Consider the following 23,782-nt stretch of genomic DNA (forward strand, 5'->3'; position numbering starts at 1 on the left):
TGTGAGGGTGAGAGAACCCTGGAACAGGCTGCCATGGGGGGTTGTGGAGTCTCCTTCTCTGGAGATATTCAAGTCTGGCTGTGTTCCTGTATGGTCTGCTGTAGGTGACCCTGCTCTGGGAGGGGAGTTGGACTGGATGAGCTTTCGAGGTCCCTTCCAGTCACTAACATTCTGTGATTCTGTGACAATTCTGTGATGATTCTGTGATGATTCTGTGATTCTATTAGTTTCCCAGACTGCAAAAGGCTTGCTGACCCCAAAACACAGCCCCTCTTGCTGTGCCTGCCTGCACAGAAGGCAAACTCTTTGAACAGAGATGAACACTCTGAAGAGAACAAAATCCTGAACCTATTTCCATACCGTGTCTATTTCTCTCCACTGCCTACAGAAGTTACTGGCTTCCTTGCAGACATCTCATTCTGGATGTCTAAAATCAGCTGCAATAAATCCCTCTCCCTGTACATCCATGAACTCAGCACTTATTTCTGCAAATTGCCACTTGCAGAGCACCATGCTGCACTCTTTTATTCTGCAAGATCCTATAAGCACTTTTCAAGTGCTTTTTCTCTTCAATTCTGTCATAAAAACGAGGTGAAAACAGCAGTTCACTTTAATAACCAGCATAACATTATACTGTTGTGCACCCAAAAGCACATCTTTCATTTAATCATCACCCACACAGATATTTTTTTTCCTTCCTTCATCTAGAAGAGGCAGGGAGTTGTTAGGTTTTACTGTGAGTCTGTCTGCATTGTGTTTAACAAGAATAACATTAATTCTGCCACTTTTGTTTGGATTGAGCACAGGTATTCAAATAAAACCTTAAGGATCTGGCAGAAATGCCTTAATCTGGGAAGTATGTAAGATCTCCTCACTCTCTGCAACTCCCAGGAGGTTGGAGCAAGGTGGGGTCATTCTCTTCCTCCTTGCAACAATTATAAGCACAAGAAGAAAGGGCCTCAAGTTGTACCAGGGGAGATTTAGGTTCAACATTAGAAGAAAATTCTTGACTGAAAAGGTTCTCAAAGATTGTCATAGGCTGCCCAGGGAGGTGGTTGAGTCCCCATCCCTGGAGATGTTTCAGAGAGGCAGAGATGTGGTGCTGAGGGACATGGGTTGTTTGGTCTCAATGGTGGTTGGTCTCAATGATCACAGCATCACAGAATGCTAGGGGCTGGAAGGCACCTTGAAAGCTCATCCAGTCCAACCCCCTGCCAGGGCAGGGTCACCTAGAGCAGATCACACAGGAACGCATCCAGGCAGGTCTTCAATATCTCTACAGGAGGAGACTCCACAACCCCCCTGGGCAGCCTGTTCCAGTGTTCTGTCACTCTGACAGGGAAAACATTTTTCCTCACATTTCCATGGAACTTTCTATGTCTCAGCTTCCACACATTGCCCACTGTTCTTAAAAGTCTTTTCCAGCCAAAGCAATTCTGAGGTCCTGGGATTCTATTCTGATGGCTCAATGATGTTTCAGGTGGGCACAGACAAATACCAAGCTTGGAAATAAAGAGGGATATGATTTTTATTCCTTTTAGGACAATATATCAATAATGAGCCCTAGGCTTCTGCAAGTGTTAACTAACCCTGACAGAACGTCTGAATTAGAATTAGAGTTGCTAATCACTGGGAGACAGAACTTTAGGGTTGGCTTACAGTATACAAGAGGAAAGCACAGAAGGAAGACTTGTGGTCAGGGCACAGTAGTAAGATGCAGGTGGTGATACTCCTGGCTAAGGATTCTGCTCAGTGCTGTGACTTCTCAGCTCAGCCTCTGCTCAGTGCTGCACTTTCTGCAGCTCAGGGCAGGGCTGCACAGCCAGGGGCTGCTGCTAGCAGTGAGAAGCTGATGGGGAGAGGTCCTGCCAAGGGCTGGGCTGCAGACCAAGGGCACTGCCACATCTTCTGCACTGCACTGGGGGTGCAGAATAAAAGGCTGCAGCTGTGGGGAGGAGCAGACAGTTCAGGTGACCCTAAACAGGCCAAAAAGGGATTGCATCCCATGGATGTTTTATTTGGTATGAAGATGAGGTCAATCACCAAGGTCAATCCTCTTCTTCAATTGCTGGTGGCCAAGGAGGACTCTGCCTGTTCTTTGTTCCATCCTGATCCATGAATTCCTGAATCCAGGTCCAGAATCCAGCTTGTGAACCTGGTGCCCATCTGTTGCTGAGTCCAGTCTGGGACTTCTGCCACAGCATCAGTGGTGACAGTGACCAATTGTCATCAGGGCTTGGGTTTGGTATTGATTTCCATCTATTTCATTTTACTGTTACTATTTTCATAAAACCTGGTTCAGTATCTTTCCCACCCCATCAGTCTGTCTCCCTTATTCCCTTTCTCTTCCTTTTGGGAAGGCAGAGGAGTTCATAGAGAGCCTCTGGCACTCATTTAGTGGTGGCTCAACCCTGACCCTCAACATGTCAGCTGAAGGGTGAGGGGGAAGAGAGGAATTTACATTTACATGAATATATATAAAGTACACATATGTACCTCAGAAACTGCCTGGTGATGAGAAGCCATTCCCAGTGTGCATGTAGCTAATGAAATATATTCTCAGCTGTGGGAGTCAAAGACTATACTGCAGCATGGTCCATGAGCTTCAGAGGGCTGGAGCACCTCTGCTATGAGGACAGACTGAGAGAGTTGGGGTTGTTCAGCATGGAGGAAAGAAGGCTGTGAGGTGACCTTATTGTGGCCTTCCAGTATCTGGAGGGGGATACAAGAAAGCTGGGGAGGGACTTATTAAGGTGTCAGGGAGTGATAGGACTGGGGGGAATGGAAAAAATTAGAAATGAGGAGATTTGGATTGGATGTTAGGAAGAAATTCTTCCCCGTGAGGGTGATGAGACACAGGCACAGATTGCCCAGGGAGGTGGTGGAAGCCTCATCCCTGGAGGTTTTTGCAGCCAGGCTGGATGTGGCTGTGAGCAACCTGCTGTAGTGTGAGGTGTCCCTGCCCATGGCAGGGGGTTGGAACTGGATGATCCTTGAGGTCCCTTCCAACCCTGACAATTCTGTGATTCTAAGCTGAGATGCTGAGAAACAAACTGCATAGAGTCTGCTAAGGAAATAGAATAAGAAAAAGAAAAAAAAGGAAGGTAAAATCAGCAAATACACTGCTTGTGGTAGACCTCAGTACCTGATGTGATATTGACCATTACCTGAAAGGGGCTTACAAGAAAGCTAGAAAGGGAGTTTTGACAAGGAGTTGTAGTGATAGGATGAGGGGCAATGGATTGGAGCTGGAAGAGTAGAGATTCAGACTGGAGGTTATGAAGATATTCTTTCCAGGGAGGGTGGGGAGACACTGGAACAAGGTGCCCAGGGAGGCTGTGGATGCCCCTTCCCTGGAGGTGTTCAAGGTCATGCTGGACAAGGCCTTGAGCAACCTGGGCTAGTGCAAGTTGTCCCTGCCCATGGCAGGGGGTTGGAATTGGATGATCTTTAGGTTGCCTTCCAATCTAAACCATTCTATGATTCTTTTAGAGTCGTTTTACCTCTAGTGTTCAGTGGGATTCCAGAACATTCATAACCTTAGGGCAGAACCCATTAGCAAGTTGAGAGGTAATCTGTTGTCCCAGATAATGCTGTATCAGTGAAAGGAAATAAAACAAAGGTGCTGCCTCTGGAGTGGTGGCTTTGTCCCTGGGAAGAACAGTAATTGAATGGAGGTGATGGAATGCAGTGGTAGATACCTGAGATCTGAGTCAGTTCACCCTGCACAGCTGCAGTGTAAAATAGAGATACCCATCAGTGATAGTGAACCTCTAAGGGGAAAATGGAATATGTGCTGTCAGAGGGGAGCACTGGAAACAGTCTAAATTGTGAGAGAAGTGGCTGGAGAGCAGCCCTGCAGAAATGCTTCTACAGCAGCTCAGTATGAGCCAGAATTGAGCCTGGGCAGGCAAGAGGACAAAATCCATCTTAGTGTTCATCAAACACAGCAGCTCAAAAGAGGTCATTACCTCTCAACTTGCTAATGTGTTCTGTGGTTGTGCCACTGCATTCAGTGTTGATGTGGCCTCATCCTGACTGCTGTGTGCAGTTCTGGACCCCACAATTTAGGAAAGGGGTGAAGGTCCTTGAATGTGTCCAGAGGAGGGCAACAAAGCTGGTGAGAGGGCTGGAAGGCATGCCCTCTGAGATGTGTCTCAGCACTTTAGGCTTGTCTAGTTTGGAGAAAAGCAAGCTGAGGGGTGAGCTCCCTGCTCTGTTTCTTGAAGGGGGACTCCAGAAGGCAATGTTTCCCCATGAGCACAGCCAGACACTGGAATCAGTTCCCAAGGGAAGCAGTGGAGTCCCCTACATGGAGCAGTTTTAAACCTCATCTTGACAAGGTGCTGGGCCAGCTCATTTCAGCTACACTACCACCTAGAAAGGTTGGGGCAGATGATCCTTGGGGTCCCTTCCAACCTGGCTTCCTATGATTCTGTGAAATGGAAAGGGATGTGCTGAGCTTTTCCCCCTGGGATCCAGTCACAAGACGCTGTAGGAATGGTTCAAAGCTGTGCCAGGAGAGGTTTTGATGGGAAATAAGGATGTGATTCTTCACCATAAGGGTGGCCACACACTGGAACACACTTCCTAGGGAGGTGGTCGGTGCCCCAGGCTTGTCAATGCTGAAGAGACATTTGGACAATGCCCTTAACACTATGCTTTAAACCTTGATCATCTCTGAAGTGGTCAGGCAGTTGGACTAGATTATCTTTGTAGATCCCTTCCAACTGCATTATTAGATTCTTTTGGATCCTAGGGCTGCCAGGACCTTGAATGAAGTCTGACTGGAACCTTTCTTATTAAAAAAAAAAAACAAAACAAAACAAAACAAAAAACCATAAATAGCACCACATGCAGAATGGGAAAACCAAAACCAAACCCAACCCAAAACAAAAAAACCCCAGCCCCCAACCAACCAACCAACCAAAACAAAACACCACCAAAACCAAACCAAACCAAAACCACACAAACAACAAACCCCCAAAAAACAACAAAACAGAAACCAAAACCAAGTGTAAAACTTTCTGAAGGGGAAGAAAGCCAAGCAGAACCAGAACAGATGTAAACCCCATTAATTCCAGCTGCAGAGTCTGTCTTTGCAGGTGCAAATATTTCTCCTTTAGGCTTGGTCTCAGTCCAGACTATTTTCAGTGGAATCCTGAATTTCAGTAGAATCATAGAATTATAGAATTGTCAGGGTTGGAAGGCACCTCAAGGATCATCCAGCTCCAACCCCCTGCCATGGGCAGGGACACCTCACACTACAGCAGGTTGCTCACAGCCACATCCAGCCTGGCTGCAAAAACCTCCAGGGATGAGGCTTCTACCACCTCCCTGGGCAACCTGTTCCAAGGTCTCACCACCCTCCTGGGGGAGAATTTCTTCCTAACATCCAATCTGAATCTCCCCACTTCTATTTTTGCTCCATTCCCCCTAGTCCTATTACTCCCTGACACCCCAAAATGTCCCCCCCCCCCCCCCCCCCCCAGCTTTCTTGTAGCCCCCTTCAGATCCTGGAAGGCCACAAGAAGGTCTCCTGGGAGCCTTCTCCTCTCCAGACTGAACAGCCCCAACTCTCTCAGCCTGTCCTCACAGGAGAGGAGCTGCCCTGCTCATCCTCATGGCCCTTCTCTGGACACCTTCCAGCACCTCCAGATCTTTCTTGTAACAGAGGCTCCAGAACTGGATGCAGTACTCCAGGTGGGGTCTCACCAGAGCAGAGCAGAGGGGGAGAATCCCCTCCCTGGCCCTGCTGGCTATGCTTCTCTTGCTGCAGCCCAGAATGTGATTGGATTTGCAGGCTGCAAGTGCACACTGCTGGCTCACTTTGAGCTTCTCATCCACCTCTGATCCCTAGGAAAAAAAATATTTTCTCTTACATTGTCTGGCTGTGTGTAAATTCCAGCCTCCTCAGCACTTTCTGATCCCTGATGTGCTCTAGGTTATATCTCCAACTGTTGGTGTCCCCACCTCTGCACTCCACAGAGCTCTTCCCAGTGTAGCCAGCTGCTTTCTCAGTCTCAGCCTTCCTCCAGATGGTTCCCCACTGGGAAGCATTCTCACCAGCAGAAGGAACATGGTCACAGTACCACCATGGCTCACAGTCACAGCCATTTAAGGAGCACTGTAATAGGTGCTTGGGTGGTGGAACACTGGAACAGGCTGCCCAGGGGGGCTGTGGAGTCTCCCTCTCTGGAGAGATTCAAAACCCACCTGGATGTGTTCCTCTGTGATCTGCTCTAGGTGACCCTGTTCTGGCAGGGGGGTTGGAATGGATGAGCTTTGGAGGTCCCTTCCAACCTCTCACATTCTGTGATTCTTTGATTCTGAGTGATAGGCTGCCCAGGGAGCTGCTGGAGTCACCATCCATGGAGCTGTTTAAGAAATGTGTGGACATGGTACTTTGGAACATGGAGAAACCTTAGAGCTGCCTTCCAATACCTGCAAAGAACCTACAAGAAGGCTGCAGAGGGACTTTTTACAAGAGTGTCCACTGATAGGACAAGGGTAAATGGATTTAAAATGAAGGAGAATAGGTTTAGATTGGATCTTAGGAAGACATTCTTCACTGCAAGGGCAGTGAGACTCTGGAATCAATTGTCCAGAGGCTGTGGATGCCCCCTCTCTGGAGATGTTCAAGGCCAGGCTGGATGGGGCCTTGAGTAACCTGAGCTAGTTGAGAGGTGTCCCTGCCCATGGCAGGGAGGTTGGATGAGGTGATCTCTAAGCTGTTCTATCATTCTATGATTCTATGGTTTAATGGCTGTGGTGGTGTTAGGTTGGTGGTGGGACTCAATGATCTTAGAGAGCTTTTCCAACCAAAACAATTCTATGATGTGCATAAAGTAACTGTGAGCAGGATAAACAGCTGTAAAAATCTCCCATGGATACTCCAAAAAGAATGAAAGTTTGATTCTGCCAGACTTTTTCATGCCACACTCAGTGAACACAGACATGTGTGGAGGCCTCCTGGAAATCCCCTCCTCATTCCAGTACCAATGCAAAGCTTCTTGCTTTTAATGAGATTCCAGTCATGTAAGCCTGAGGTTTATCCTGCTGCTAATATGGATTTACACTATTGCAATGGATGAGAAATTGCCCCTAGGAATCTATTCAAAAGAATAAATTTATTTAATTCTGTGTTTAAGAAAAGGAATTGGTTGATTTGACAGAAACAGGGCAATAGGAGGGGCAAAAAGAAGCAGCAAGGACCTCCTAGATCAATGAGTCCTTTAAAACAAACAAAAAAATAAAACCACATAGCTGAGTTCATAGCTTAGTTCCTGGCTAAGCAATAGAGCATCCAATTTCTCTTCAAACCCCTCAGGTCCTGGCCTGAAAACCTTTGAGGACTGTACCCCAAACAGTAAAGAGAAGCCCTTAGCAGACATTCATGGCAACTAAATCCTCACAACCTATGGATACTCTTTAGAGGAGAAAGATGCAGCTTCACTTGGGACCTTTATACAACTAAACCTGATTTAAATACAGAGCCCAAGAAAATAGTGCTGCTGGAGACAGCTCTGTGTCCATCCAGCATCACAGAGCTCAAGCCACCTTTCCACTTACTGGAAAGCAGCTCCACAGAGAAGGACCTTAGAGTCCTGGTGGACAATAAATTACCCGTGGGACAGCAAATGAGCCCTTGTGGCCAAGAGGGCCAATGGGATCCTGGGGTGCAGCAAGAAAAGTGTGGCCAGCAGGGCTAGGGAGGTTCTGCTGCCCTTCTACACTGTCCTGCTGAGACCACACCTGCAATACTGTGTCCAGTTTTGGGCTCCCCAGTTCAAGAGAGACAGAGACCTGCTGGAGAGAGTCCAATGGAGAGCCACAAGGATAATTATATGACTTGAGTATCTGTGTGATGAGGAAAGGCTGAGAGCCCTGGGGCTGTTTAATCCAGAGAAAGCTGACGGGGGATCTTATTAATCTTTATAAACACCTGAAGGGTGAGTGTCAAGAAGGGGGCAGGCTCTTTCCAATGGTGTCCACTGACAGGACAAGGGACAATGGATATAAGTTGGAACCCAGGAAGTTCTACCTCAAAACAAGATAAAAGTTCTGTACTGTGATGCTGCCCTGGAGCAGGCTGCCCAGAGAGGCTGTGGAGTCTCCTTCTCTGGAGACTTTCCAAACCCACCTTGGATGCACTCTTGTGTGACACACCCTAGGTGATCCTGTTCTGGCAGGGGGGTTGGACTCAATGATCTCTGGAAGTCTGTTGCAGCCTCTACCATTCAGTGATTCTGTTATTCCTGTGGATTACTCTCCCAGTCCAGATCCTGGTGTTTTCAGATCTGACACCTCCTGTGCCTTTGGAAAGTGTCATTGAGATACAGGTCTTCACTGAGCTGTTTCAACTGCAAGTCTAAGTTTCTACAAGCAGCACATGCCTCCTCAAAGATGAAAACAAGACAGAGGTCACCAGCTTTCCACTAGCACAATATCACAGCCTCACAGTATATCAGAGGTTGGAAGGGACCTCCAGAGATCATCAGGTCCAACCCCCTGCCAGAGCAGGATCACTTAGGGGAGTCCACACAGGAATGCATCCACTTGTCTGCAACCATTTCCCCCCACATCTCTTCTGTGATATCTGGAAGCAGAAGCAGCTATTTAGGACAGATGAGGCATTGGACCAAGGCTCCTGAGCCTCCTTCCTGTTAAACAGCATTAGAAATAAGAAGAGCTTATGTAAATCTCAGCTACATTAATGTAACCTATTTTTTTATGCAGCATTTTTGAGTCATGTTTGTGTTGAAGTCAAAACTGTCCCAGAAAGTACCAAGGCTTTTAAAGCAGATCCATTCTAGTACCCCATTATGCCTGTCAGTCAGAACTACACTTGAGGTTTGTGAGCCAGACCCCATTCTGCTAAGATTTCTTGCTATTTTTCATGCAAATCTGGAGGTTTCAGAAATGTTAACACCAATACACACAGAGTCACTGAAGCAACATCTGTGTTGAGCAACTACCAAAGCAAGATACCCAAGTGCAAAGCAATGGAATCCTGGCATTTAGGAATATTCACCAGGCTCTCTTGCTGAAAGGAACAGCACTTTAGGCAAGCAGATGCAAGGAACAAAAGCAAGAGCTGCAATACACTGGTGCATCCTTTTAAATCTTTTAGAAAGCACAACAAACACTTGGAATTCAACTGTTGCTCACAGCCAGAGATCTGTTTCTGTGCATCCCTTGTCACAGTCATTCACAGAGCAGCTGTTGTGAAACTTTCCTCTTAAGCCTCATGACTTCAACCCAAACTACTCACAGTTCAGAAAAAAAACATCTGCCCATGGCACTGTGGGACATGGGTTATTAATCACAGAATCACAGAGTGTTAGAGGTTGGAAAAGATCTCCAGAGGTCATCCAGTCCAGCCCCACTGCCAGAGCAGGATCACCCAGGGCAGACCACACAGGAATGAATCTGGGAGGATTTTGAAAGTCTCCAGAGAAGGAGACTCCACAACCTCTCTGGGCAGCCTGTTCCAGGGCTCTGTCATCCTCACACCAAAGAAGTTTCTCCTCATGTTGTGGTGAAACCTTCTGTGTTCAAGTTTGTATCCTTTGGTCCTTGGCTTCTTATTGTGCACCACCCAAAAGAGCCTGGCCCCCCACACTTGACACCCACCCCTCAGATATTGATAGACATTGATCAGATCCCTCTCAGCCTTCTGCAGACTGAACAACCCCAACTCTCTCAATCTGCCTCCACAGCAGAGGAGCTCCAGCCCTCTCATCATCCTCGTGGCCTTTCACTGGACACCTTCCATCAGTCTTTCCTGAAGGATGAAATCTGTAACACTATTGTCTTTGAAGGTGCTACCAGAGTCCTTGGTGTACACCAACAGGTTCTAAAAGCCCTCACAGCCTCCTCTTAGACCTCCACCCATCTGCAAGCTTCATTTGGCCAGGCACTGCATTTAAGCTCAGACACTTGGCTACAGTGTTTGCTTAAATAATGGAATGGTAGGGATGGGGAGGGATGTCTAGGGATCATTTAGTCCAACCCAGCAGAATCACCAAGGGCAGGTTACACAGGAATACATCCAGGTGGGTTTTGAAAGACTCCAGAGGAGGAAACTTGTGCTGGTTTGAGGTCAGACAGATCCTCTCTTGCCCCAGGAGGGACAGAAGAATGACTCTCACAAATGGATTGAAGAGTGATGGAAAGTTTCAATGGAAAAGCAATTGGTGAAACTGCAAAGAGCTACAGGCATAGTGGCAAAGATATCCCAAAGCATACAGAGTCCCTTACACAACACCCAAAGGCCTCCCAGCTCCTCCCTTCCCCCCACCTGAGGGTCTACCCAAACCCCCAGGGCTCTTTCTTCCCCCCCTACTGCTAGGCTGGTCTCAGGCTGGCCAGGTCCAAGCCTGCCCCCCCCTTCTCCTGGCATTAGGCCTTGAGATACTGCCCCAATGTTACCTGACAGAGAGCATCTCCCATGGGAGCAGAAAGGGAAGGAAGAGGCAGGGAAGGACTCTGCAGATGGATTGATAGGGCACAGGATTTCTGGGTAGAAATACACTGATTGCTGTGTGCACCTGATGGGGTTGGGCTCTGGGGACACTGCAGGTGTGACTTGTGTGGCAGTGACAGGAGGCACCCAGCCTGAACTGCCACAAGACTCCACAACCCCCCTGGGCAGCCTGCTCCAGGGCTCTGTCACCCTCACAGGAAAGAAGCTTCTCCTGATGTTGAGGTGGAAATTCCTGAGTTCCAGTTTGTATCCATTGCTCCTTGTCCTATCATAGGACGCCACTGAAAAGACCTTGGCCCCTTTCTCTTGGCACCTGCCCTTCAGATATTTATAAAGATTAATAAGATCTCCTCTCAGCCATCTCTTCTCCAGGCTAACCAGCCCCAGGTCATAGAGCCACAGAATCATAGAGTTGTCAGAGTTGTAAGGAACCTCAAGGATCATCCAGTTCCAACCCCCTGCCATGGGCAGGGACACCTCACACTACAGCAGGTTGCTCACAGCCACATCCAGCCAGCTGCAAAATCCTCCAGGGGTGAGGCTTCCACCACCTCCCTGGGCAACGTCTGCCAGTGTCTCACCACCCTCATGGGGAAGAATTTCTTCCTATCTTCCAATCTGAATCTCCTCATTTCTAATTTTGTTTTCCATTCCCCCCAGTCCTATCACTCCCTGACACCCTCAAAAGTCCCTCCCCAGCTTTCTTGTAGCCCCCTTCAGATACTGGAAGGCCACAAGAAGGTCTCCTCAGAGCCTTCTCTTCTTCAGTCTTAACAGTGCCAACTCTCTCAGTCTGTCCTCATAGGAGAGGAGCTCCAGCCCTCTGCTCATCCTGGTGGCCCTTCTCTGGACACCTTCCAGCACCTCCAAATCCTTCTTGTAACAGAGGCTCCAGAACTGGACACAGTACTTCAGGTGAGGTCTCACCAGAGCGGAGTAGAGGGAGAGCATCACCTCTCTTGACCTGATGGCTATGCTTCTCTCAGCCTTTCCTTATCACACAGATGTTTCAGCCCCTTCATCATCCTCGTAGCTCTCATTGGATTTTCCCTGCTCCATTTAACCTGGGGAGCCCAGAACTGGACAGAGTAGTCCAGATTATAGAATCAGTCAGGGTTGGAAGGGACAAAAAGGATCATCACAATTATGGAGGGCCAGGCTACCAAGAAACTTAACAGAAGGATGAAGGGTTCAGCTGGGACCTGTCAAACAATCTGAGAGTCAAGAAAACTCCTGATAGTGCTCTCCCCATTTAACTTATCTGGCTGTCAAGTCTTTCTCCACCCAAAAAAAAAAAAAAAAGGAAAAGCTGCAGAATGATGACTAAAGAGTGGAGTGAAACACAAAATGTCCTTTAGATCACTCCTGTGCTGTGCCTCATTTCTTATGTTCCATCTGTCAACCCAATATACTTAATAAATACTCTTACACCTGCTTATATCTCCTGTAGAGCACCTTCCAGCCCTGATAGCAGAGGTTTCATTTATCTGGGAGAGGTCCACATCAATCCAATTCCCCAGTATAAAGTGTCTAAAGGTATTTGGGGGTCATCTTCTCATTGTGTAGAAGGTTTACTGTGCTTTTAGTAGCACATCCATCTTGAGGCTTTGTTTCTAGTAAGATGCCTTTTACCAAATGGCAAACAGAATAGAACACAAATCAAATGAAGAGCTGATGACAAATTGTAACTATGCCTTCCACCTGTGAGAAAAGAAAAAAGAATAGGTGAAAGAGCAGATGACTGTTCATCCATTGTACAGGGCATGGTGATTCAGCTGCTATCCAGACTAATTAGGAATTTTAGTAGCTGAAAAGTGGAGTTGTCTTTTTGGAATAGAATAGAATAGAATAGAATAGAATAGAATAGAATAGAATAGAATAGAATAGAATAGAATAGAATAGAATAGAATAGAATCAAGAAGGTTGGAAGAGACCTCAAGGATCATCGAGCCCAACCTGTCACCCTAAACCTCATGACTATCTAAACCATGGCACCAAGTGCCATGTCCAATCCCCTCTTGAACACCTCCAGGGATGGTGACTCCACCACCTCCCTGGGCAGCCCATTCCAATGGCCAACCACTCTCTCTGTGAAGAACTTTCTCCTCACCTCCAGCCTAAACCTCCCCTGGCGCAGCTTGAGACTGTGTCCTCTTGTTCTGCTTCTGGTTGCCTGGGAGAAGAGACCAAACCCCTCCTGGCTACAACCTCCCTTCAGGTAGTTGTAGACAGCAATGAGGTCTCCCCTGAGCCTCCTCTTCTCCAGGCTAAACAGTCCCAGCTCCCTCAGCCTCTCCTCACAGGGCTTGTGCTCAAGGCCTCTCCCCAGCCTCGTTGCCCTTCTCTGGACATGCTCCAGCAATTCAACATCTTTCCTAAACTGAGGGGCCCAGAACTGGACACAGTACTCAAGGTGTGGCCTAACCAGTGCTGGGTACAGGGGTACAATGACCTCCCTGCTCCTGCTGGCCACACTATGCCTGATGCAGGCCAGGATGCCATTGGCTCTCTTGGCCACCTGGGCACACTGCTGGCTCATGTTCAGCTGCTGTCAACCAGTACCCCCAGGTCCCTTTCCACCTGGCTGCTCTCCAGCCACTCTGACCCCAGCCTGTAGCTCTGCATGGGGTTGTTGTGGCCAAAGTGCAGCACCTGGCACTTGGATTTATTGAATGCCATCATGTTGGACTCTGCCCATCTGTCCAGCCTGTCAAGGTCCCTCTGCAGAGCCCTTCTGCCTTCTAACAGATCAACACCTGCTCCCAGCTTGGTGTCATCTGCAAATTTACTGATGATGGACTCAATCCCCTCATCCAGATCATCAATAAAGATATTGAACAGGATGGGGCCCAGCACTGATCCCTGGGGGACACCACTAGTGACAGGCTGCCAACTGGATGTGGCACCATTCACCACCACTCTCTGGGCTCGGCCCTCCAGCCAGTTCCTAACCCAGTGCAGAGTGCTGCTGTCCAAGCCACAAGTTGCCAGTTTGGCCAAGAGTTTGCTGTGGGGGACAGTGTCAAAGGCCTTGCTGAAGTCCAGGTAGACTACATCCACAGCCTGCCCCACATCCACCAGGCTGGTCACCTGATCATGGAAGGAGATCAGGTTGGTGAGGCAGGACCTGCCCTTCCTAAATCCATGTTGGCTGGGCCTGATTCCTTGGCTATCCTTCAGGTGTGCAGTGATTGCCCCCAAGACAATCTGCTCCATGATTTTCCCTGGCACTGAGGTCAGGCTGACAGGCCTGTAGTTCCCAGGTTCTTCTGTCCATCCCTTCTTGTGGATGGGTGTCACATTGGCCAGTTTCCAGTCTTCTGGGACCTCTCCAGTGAGCCAGGACTGGTGGAAAATGATGGAGAGAGGCTTGGCCAGCTCATCTGCCAGCTCTTTCAGCACCCTAGGATGAATCCCATCAGGTCCCATGGACTTGTGAATATCCAAGTGACTCAACAAGTCTCGAACTAATTCCACATGGATTTCAGGAGTACAACACTGCTCCTTGACCCCATCAACCAGCTCAGGAGGCCAGTTATCCTGAAGTCCTCCTGCCTTACTGTTGAAAATGGAGGCAAAGAAGGTATTTAGAATCTCAGCCTTCTCCTCATCCTTAGTTACAATGTTACCCTCCACGTCCAATAAAGAGTGGAGGCTCCTCTTGCCCCTCTTTTTAGCATTAATGTATTTATAAAAATGCTTTTTGTTGTCCTTCACGGAAGTGGCCAGTTTAATTTCTAACTGTGCTTTTGCCTCTCTAATTTTTCTTCTACATGATCTAGCAACATCCTTAAACATATCACTAGTTGCCTCCCCCCCTTTCCAAAGGCGATAAACCCTCTTTTTTTCCCTTAAATCCTTCAGGAGCTCCTTGCTCATCCAGGCCGGTCGTCTTCCCCGCCGGCTCGTCTTACGGCATGTGGGAACTGCCAGTTCCTGTGCCTTTAGGAGCTCCTGTTTGAAGTAGGTCCAACCATCCTGGACCCCTTTCTTCTTAAGGGCTGTTACCCAGGGAACTTTCCGAATAAGTTGCCTGAACAACCTGAAGTTTGCCCTCCAAAAGTCCAAAGTGAGGGTTCTGTTACTGCTCCTCCCTATCTCCCTGCATATTGAAAACTCCACTATCTCATGGTCACTGCACCCTAGACAGCCTCCAACCATCACATCTCCCACCAGCCCTTCTCTATTTGAGAACAGCAGATCAAGCAGAGCCTTGCCCCTGGTAGGTTCACCTAAGAGCTGCATCAGGAAGTTGTCATCCATGCACTCTAGGAACCTTCTGGACTGTCTCCTCTCTGCTGAATTAAGTTCCCAGCAGATGTCTGGTAGGTTAAAGTCCCCCACAAAGACAAGGTCAGCTTCCAGCTGCTTATAGAATATCTCATCGGCCTCCTCATCCTGGTTGGGTGGTCTATAACAGACTCCAACCAGGATGTCAGTTTTGTGTGGCCTCCCTCTGATTTTAACCCATAAGCATTCAATCCTTTCATCTGCAACCTCAAGTTCTGAGGCATCAAAAGATTCCCTAATATACAGGGCCACCCCTCCTCCTCTTCTCCCTTGCCTGTCTCTCCTAAAGAGCTTATAACCCCACAGTGCAGTACTCCTATTGTGAGAATCATCCCACCATGTTTCTGTAATGGCAACTACATCATAGTTCTCCTGGTGAACCAAGAGTTCCAGTTCATCTTGTTTGTTGCCCATACTGCGTGCATTGGTGTACATGCACTTCAGCTGGGCTGCTGATTTCACCAGTTTGTGTGGTCCTCCCTCCTCTCCAGGGAGATTGGTTTCCACACCTTCAGACCTAGTTTAAAGCCCTCCCAATGAGTCCTGCCAACCCCAGTGCCAGCACCCTCTTACCCTTTCTAGATAAATTCAACCCATCTTGGTCCAGCAGGTCGGGTGCAGTAAGAGTTGCCCCGTGATCAAAGAAGCCAAAATTCCGCTGCTGGCACCATCTCCTAAGCCAGCTGTTGATGGTGTGGGTTTTCCTGTTCCTCTCAGTGTACACCAGTGCTGCTGAGGGAACTGAGCAGAACACCACTTGAGCTCCTGCCCTGTCAATCGATTTCCCAAGGGCCTTAATTTCCTTTTTAATCTTCCTGGTGCTGCTCTTTTCAATTTCTTCACTTCCAGCCTGAATTACCAGCAATGGGTAATAGTCAGAGGGCTGGATTAGTTTAGGTAACCTTTGGGTGATGTCCCTCACCCGGGCCCCAGGTAGGCAGCACACCTCCCTATGGGATGGGTCGGGACGACATATGGGTCCCTCTGTTCCCCTCAAGAGAGAGTCTCCAATAACTATAGCCTTTCTCTTTTTCTTTGTAGCACTGTCCTTAAGGTTTGGGGGGGCTGCTTCGTCTTTGGTATCTCCTTGATCGGTTCCTCTACAATACTCTCATCCACATTGCCCTCAGCCTGCAGAGTCTCATAGTTATTGCTCAAGGGCAGCAGGGGAGGGGAAGAGGGTCGGGGTGCATTCCCTTTGCTTCCCCTGACAGGGACCTGTATCCATTCTCCACTGCTCCCCTCAACTGGAGAGGGTTTCAAAGCCTGTTCCCACATATCCAACTCCCTTTCACATTCTCGTATGGTCCTGAGCCTTGCTACCTCCGCTTTCAGCTCAGCCACTTCATCCTTCAGCTCAGCTACCAAATTTAAGAGACAATTCACCTGGTCACACCTGACACAGGTGTCTCCTTCACCCTCCACACCAAGTGCCAGGCTTGAACACTCACTGCAGCCAGAAGCCTGAACACCAGCATGCTTGCAGAGAAAATCAGTCTGGGAACCTACTGCATGTTTAACACCCTTTGTCCGAGTTGCTACCATGGTAGGTACCTGCAGACAAGAGATCTTAAGATCAGAGATTTTATTGAGGGTTTTTTGTTTTGTTTTTGTTTTTTTTTCCCCCTGTACCCTGTCAGCTGACCTGGCACGTGCAAGCAGGCAAGAAGCCTACAGCTCACCAGCCAAAATGGCGTCGGGCGCTCAGCCCCGCCGGGTTTTAAACATTCCCGCGGCTGACGTCACAATCCCGAGCAGGCAGTGAGAGGACGACCGCTGGTTGTCGCTCTCTGCCAGGGTCCTTCCGCCCCGCAAACCCCGAAAAGAAACGAAAAGAGAGAGAACCCAAAGCAGGCACAGCGGACCCGGTGTCGATCCTGATCAGCTCACCAGCCAAAACGGCCAACCAGAATGATCCAACCAGACACAATTTCTTAACATAGAATGGTCTGGGTTGGAAGGGACCTTCAAAGCTCATCCAGTCCAACCTCTCTGCAGTCAGCAGGGACATCCTCCACTAGATCAGGTTGCCCAGAGCCCTGTCCAGCCTCATCTTGAATATCTCCAGGGAAAGAACCAAAACCACTTCTCTGGACAACCTGTTCCAGTCTTCCACCACCCTCCTGATGCAGAACTTGTTCCTCACATCCAATCTCAATCTGCTCTGCTCTAGTTTGAAGCCATTGTCCCTGGTCCTGTCCCTGCAGCCCTTTGCAAACAGTCTCTCTCCATCCTTCCTGTAGCCCCCTTCAGGTACTGGAAGGTTGTTATTAGGTCTCCCTGGAGCCTTCTCTTTTCCAGGCTGAACACCCCCAGCTCCCTCAGCCTGTCCTCATAGCAGAGGTGCTCCAACCCCCTGATCATTGTCATGGCCTCCTCTGGACCCTCTCCATCAGGTCCAGATCCTTTCTGTATTGAAGGCTACAGATCTTCCCCACAGGACCCAGTTAGAGAACTCACATGTTTCTTCAGTAAAAATTCCAAGTTGGCAGATATCTTGCAGAGGGCACAGGGCCATATGTCTGATTCACTTCATCTCATGTTGGAGACAAACTCAGCACATCTGATGGAAAGCAGTATAGAAATCTTTGACTGCCCAGCCAGCTTGTGGAGGCAGAAAACTCAGAAGTGACACCAAGCTTCAGGAAGTGCTGCCAGGAGACTCTGGACAAAGGTACCTGCTTGTCTTCAATGCCAAGGAGAGACCCAGAAGTGATGGCAGTAATAGAAAATGTTCGTGAGGAAACAGCAGCACAGAAGTAATGCAGGTTATGGAATGACTCAAGGGTGGCTCTGAGTGGAATAATGGATGCTAAGGACAAGCATGAGGATTCACAGATGCTGGAGGAAGATCCTTGAGCAGCAGCTGTGACAACCAGAGATGAGTGCAAATAACATGCTCTCACTTGCCAGTGGAAAAAAACCTTTCCCCTTGGACTCAGGAAGAGGTGATGACAGGACAGGCAGAGATAACAGAGAAAATGAATGAATTTGTCCTGGAGTTGTGAGCCTTACTCCATCAAGGAAGGGACGAAGTTGACAGTAATATCAATGGCCTTTCCATCCAGGCCTAGATGAGATCAGAGGTGCAATTCATAACATCTGTAGCAGCCTTCTCATTGGCTTTTTGAAGAAATGTGTTGTTCTTGACAGTGGTGCACAAAGCAATTACTCTTTCATGACTAAGGCTGCACTTTAAAATATAAAAGATAGCAAAGCCAACACTTGACCACTCCACCTCTGCCAGTGTCAGTCAGCAATCCCCAGTGGTATAGCTCTCCCAGGGAAAATTAATCCATTCTGGTTTTAGCTATTATGCATGCTCTTCACCTAATGGCCCTGTTGAGATCTCCCATTGGTTTTTGTCATCTGGTTACCCTTTATAATTGTATCACACCCTTGCAGGAAAGCATCAGACAGGATCAATGTCTATCAATATCTGAGGGGTGGGTATCAAGGGGAGGGGGCCAGGCTCTTTTGGGTGGTTCACAGTGATAAGCCAAGGAACAACAGGTTCAAACTAGAACATAGAAGATTTCACCTCAACATGAGGAGAAACTTATTTGCAGTGAGGGTGACAGAGCCCTGGAGCAGGCTGCCCAGGGGGGTTGTGGAGTCTCCTTCTCTGGAGATTTTCCAACCCCACCTGGATGCATTCCTGTGCAGACTACCCTAAGTGACCCTGCTCTGGCAGGGGGGTTGGACCTGATGATCTCTTGAGGTCCCTTCCAACTTCTGATATACTGTGAGACTGTGAGACTGTGAAAAAGATGCAATATTATGGGATGGAATAACACATTTTCCAGGGCCACCCCTGTTCCAGTTCGAAGGGGGAACTTTAACTTACTCCCTGCCTGCAAAGACTGAAAGGAAAATAAATTACCATTGGATGTAAAAGGAAAATGATGTTAAGGTCTGTAGAATTCATTGGATTGCTAATGGGGATATAGAGAAGAGGCATAAACACTTTTCTGTTTCATTCAGTTGCTTCTGCTTGCAACTTCTCTCTCTCTCTCTCTCTCTCTCTCTCTCTCTCTCTGCCCTGTGACCTTGCCAGGAGATCTCTGTTTTGGCTACTGTGTGAGGTAATGGGAAGGAGGGAGCGAGTGGGGAAGGAGGTAAACAGTCCCCCTGGATCTGAGCTTCTGTGTTGTTTTATAAGTTGTAACTCTATCTATGTTGTTCACAAATTGTATGTTTTGTACCTGTTCATTGAATTTCATATTTCTAGATTGTAGTTTGCTTGTAAATAGAGCTTCAGTGGCTTCCATCCCAAACTGAGCTAGTCTGAGAAATTTTATTTTTTGGGGGGCAGTTTCTCTAAATTAGGGGGGAGTGTAATTTTTTTTTTTTTTGGTGGGGGTAGTTTCTCCAAATTAGCTGGGGAGGTAATTTCAACAACCACAGCTCCCTATGGGACAGATGGACCGTCCAGTCCCCCAGGAGGACCTCTCTATGGCTGGACAGCTATTCCTTAACCCACAACAACCACTCACTCCTGCTTCAAAATAGAAGTAGGACACATTTTGCAAGTGGTTACTCGTGGTATAGAATCATAGAATCACAGAATTAACCAGGTTGGAAGAGACCTCCAAGATCCTCCAGTCCAACCTATCACCCAGCCCTATCCAATCAACCAGACCATGGCACTAAGTGCCACATCCAGGCTTCTCTTGAACATCTCCAGTGATGGTGACTCCACCACCTCCCTGGGCAGCACATTCCAATGGGAAATCTCTCTCTGAAGAACTTCCTCCTAACACCCAGCCTAGACCTCCCCTGGTGCAGCTTGAGACTGTGTCCTCTTGTTCTCCTGCTGCTGCTTGCCTGGGAGAAGAGCCCAACCCCCACCTGGCTACAACCTCCCTTCAGGTAGTTGTAGACAGCAATGAGGTCTGCCCTGAGCCTCCTCTTCTCCAGGCTAAACACCCCCAGCTCCCTCAGCCTCTCCTCATAGGGCTTCTGCTCAAGACCTCTCCCCAGCCTTGTTGCCCTGTGAGGACAGGGCTGTGCTCTAGACCCCTCCCCTTTATTGCCCTTCTCTGGACACCTTCCAGTACCTCAACATCTCCCTTAAACTGAGGAACCCAGAACTGGACACAGCACTCAAGGTGTGGCCTGACCAGTGCTGAGCACAGAGCAGAATAACCTCCCTTGTCCTGCTGGCCACACTATTGCTGGTGCAGGCCAGGATGCCATTGGCCTTCTTGGCCACCTGGGCACACTGCTGGCTCCTGATCAGTTGCTGTCACCCAGCACCCCCAGGTCCCTCTCTGCCTGGCTGCTCTCCAGCCACTCTGTCCCCAGCCTGTAGCACTGCTTGGGGTTGTTGTGGCCAAAGTGCAGAACCCTGCCCTTAGCCTTGTTCAATCTCATCCCATTGGCCTCTGCCCACCCATCCAGCCTGTCCAGGTCCCTCTGCAGGACCCTCCTACCCTCCAACAGATCAGCTCCTGCTTCTAACTTGGTGTCATCTGCAAACTCACTGATGATGGACTCAGTCCCCTCCTCCAGATCCTCAATAAAGATATTGAACAGGATGGGGCCCAGCACTGATCCCTGGGGGACACCACTAGTGCCTGGCTGCCAACTGGATGTGGCACCATTCACCACCACTCTCTGGTTCCAGCCCTCCAGCCAGTTCTTGACCCATTTCAGAGTGAAAGCAGAGTGGTAAACTGTGCATCCCATTCCACTGAAGAGGGGGACAGAGTTCCACCAACCAAGCCAGCAGGGAAAGCATTTCATAGCCTCTGAGAAGGTCCTAAGTATTTGTGAAAAGCAAAGTCAGTCAAGCCCTCAGCAGAGCAGCTTGGGCTCAGACTGCCAAGCACACAAATGTGCAGGGGTTCTGCAGATCATTGTGTCATTTCTGCAATCCATGTTCCATGGGTGCTGTAATGCTGCTCTACTCAGTAAGCACTGTGCAGTTTTTAATCAAGCTTGTAATCAGTTCAACACCAAATAATGGCTGGTTAACATCTGTGGCTTTAAACTCCTGCCTTATAAAATAAGCTGTGCTGTGTAACATGGCTCTAATCCATTTCAACTTCACTGAAGACACTTCCTCAAGGCAGCAGCAGCAATGGCTAAGCTTTAAGAGTCTCTGTGGTCTACTGACTGACTGGAGCCAACAGCAGAGCATATGTCATCTGCACAGGAGCAGCAATGGCCTCACCAAAGGAAGCTGCAGATAGCTCTGTCCAATATTACTGCAGGACCCAAATATTGAAAATGAAGATGAGGGTTTTCTCATCCCAAATTGTTTTGATGCCACTGCTTGAAAGGGATGGAGAAAGATACATTCCATTTCCCATCTGTACTATTCCATCTGTTTGATTCCAGGTTGTTTATAATCCAAAATATAACTTAATGCATTGAATAAGTGTCTGGCAAAACAAACCTGTTACAGCTGGCCATCAGGAGCTATGGGCCATTAGATAGAATCATAGAATTGTGTCAGCTGGGAAAGACCTCTAAGATCATTGGATCCAACCAGCAACCCAACACCACCATGGCCATTAAAGCACGTCCCAGAGTGCCATGGCCACACACTTCTTGAACACCTCTAGGGATGGTGACTCCAGCACCTCCCTGGACAGTCTGTTCCAAAGCCTGACCACTCTTGCAGCAAAGAAATTCTTCCCAATATCTAGTCTAGGCTCACCATGAGATCATTACCTCTTGTCCTGTTAGTTACTTGGGAGCAGAAGCCAACATCAGCCTCACAAACCCTCCTATCAGGTAGCTCTAGAGAGCAACAAGGTCTCTCCTCAGCCTCCTCTTCATCAGGCTAAACAATCCCAGCTCCATTAGCCTCTCCTCATAGGCTCTGCTCTCAATCCATTGTCATCTCTAGATTTGATCAGGTGATTTGATCAGTGATGTCTCTTTTCCCTATTCTAATCTTTGACTCACTGTGCAGTTTCTCTTTCTGTAGGTGCCTGGGCTAGGCTCCAGATGAGTCTCTGTGATTTAGAAGCTGAGTGTCTTGATTTACACAGAAGGCTTAAGGTTTCCACTGAGCAGCCAGCAGAATTTACAGAAGTGGCTTAATAAATTGTGTGTTAAGCTCCTACTGAGAATCAGCAAACTTCTTGGAAGGACAATGCTGATCATTGGGAAAAAAACCCTGAAATCTATCAATTCAGAAAGGGGACAAGTTGCTGTGATTTTGTGCCATGCTTCTAGGTGCTCTGTCCAGATCCCCAGTGATGTGCAGGTGAGATGTGTTTGCACACACTGCTGGGAGCAGGCTCTGGCTACAAACAATCATGGAATCATAGAGTGGCTTGAGTTGGAAAGGATCCTAAAGATCACCCAGTTCCAACCCCCCTGCCATGGGTAGGGACACCTTCCCCTAGCCCAGGCTGATCAAGCCCTCATCCAACCTGACCTTGAACACCTCCAGGGAAGGGGCAACAATAGGCTTCCTGGGGGACCTGTTCCAGTGTCTCACCAACCTTGTGAGAATTTCCTCCTAATCTCCAGTCTAAATCTCCCCTTCTGAAACTTAAATCTGTTCCTTCTCATCCTATCACTACAACCCCTTGTCAGAAGTCCCTCCCCATCTTTCAGGTACTGGAAGGCTGCTCTAAGGTCTCCCTGGAGTCTTGTCTTTTCCGAGCTGAACATCCCCAGCTCTCTCAGCTCTTGCTATAGGAGAGGTTCTCTAGCCCCTGATCATCTTTGTGACCCCTCTATAGACCCACTCCAAAAGTTTAATGTCCTTTTTCTTTTTTGGGGGCCCTAGAACTGGAGGTAGTGCTGCAAGTGGGGTCTGAGCAGAGCAGAGCAGAGGGGCAGAATCCCCTCCCTGTGCTGCTGCTCTCCCTGCTCTGGATGCAGCTCAGCACACAGCTGCCTGCTGGGCTGCCAGGGACCATTGCTGGCTCCTGGGGAGTTTGTCACCAACTGACACTCCCAAGTCCATTTCCTCAAGGCTGCTGTCAAAAGCCACTCCTTGCCCAGCCCACATTCTTTTTGTATCAAATTTATTTCTGAGGGAATGATATTATTTATTGTATGCAGTGTTTCTCAGTACATAAAGAGGAAAACATAATGTGTTTTCCTAGGAGAATAGGATTTATGTGATGCAAATGTCTGATATGAGGCAATGGGTTTGTGAGGGATTACTGTCAATGCTGCCTGTTTATGAATCAAAACCTATTCAGCAACCATAAGCAGCTGGAAGCTGAACATCTGGGGCAAGAGTCAGCAGAAAATTTTGCTACCTCTAGATATTGTCTTTGTAGGGGATTAGTTTATCTAGGTTGAAATACAGGCCTGCTGCAAATAGCCAAAGTGAGAAATAAACCTCCCTCAATGGAGCCAGGATGGCAAGGTTGACACAAATGGAAGCATGGAATCTGCTCCTCATGAAGTATTCCCTTTCCTTAAACTATCTGCATAAGTAGACAGAGGGAAAAGTGTTCTGCATGTAGCCTCTTGTGGAGGGTTGGAAATTCCCACCCCCAACATTAAATATGTCAGACCAGCTCAGTTGGAAGCAAATGCAGTGAATGATCTTGGAGGTCTCTTCCAACCTGGTTGATTCTATGAAATGAAAGCTGCATTTACAAGCAAAGCTACAATCTACAATGGAATGCAATGAATATGCACAAATATAAAATATTTACAGGTATTAACAACTAATAAACAGCAGAAGGATCCCCTCTGGTCAAGGACCAAGGGAGATCACAGAATCATAGAATCACAGAATCAACCAGGTTGGAAAAGACCTCAGAGATCATCAAGTCCAACCTATCACCCAGCACCTCATGACTGACTAAACCATGGCTCCAAGTGCCACATCCAATCTTTTTTTGAACACCTCCAGGGATGGTGACTCCACCACCTCCCTGGGCAGCACACTCCAATGGCAGATCACTCTTTCTTGTGGTAAACAAGTGCTTCGTGCTCCGTGTCTGTACCTGTGCCGGTTCCCGTGTGCGTGCCCGTGTTTGCCTCGTGTCCTGCGCTGCCGAGGGATCCGCTATTACC

At 48.2% G+C, this 23,782-nt stretch overlaps 1 protein-coding gene across 1 annotated transcript in view; it reads left to right on the plus strand.

Moving 5' to 3' along the window:
- LOC128974721 (acrosin-like) overlaps positions 1-21,732 on the plus strand; it is a 75,969-nt gene extending 54,237 nt beyond the window's left edge. Inside the window, exon 6 of the mRNA XM_054391417.1 lies at positions 21,720-21,732. Within this exon, the coding sequence (XP_054247392.1) occupies positions 21,720-21,732 (13 nt within the window). The remainder of the gene's footprint in view (positions 1-21,719) is intronic.
- The last annotated feature ends 2,050 nt before the right edge of the window (positions 21,733-23,782 follow it).

The sequence above is a fragment of the Indicator indicator genome, chromosome 23 (assembly GCF_027791375.1).
Source record: "Indicator indicator isolate 239-I01 chromosome 23, UM_Iind_1.1, whole genome shotgun sequence".
In the NCBI taxonomy this organism is placed as follows: Eukaryota; Metazoa; Chordata; class Aves; order Piciformes; family Indicatoridae; genus Indicator; species Indicator indicator.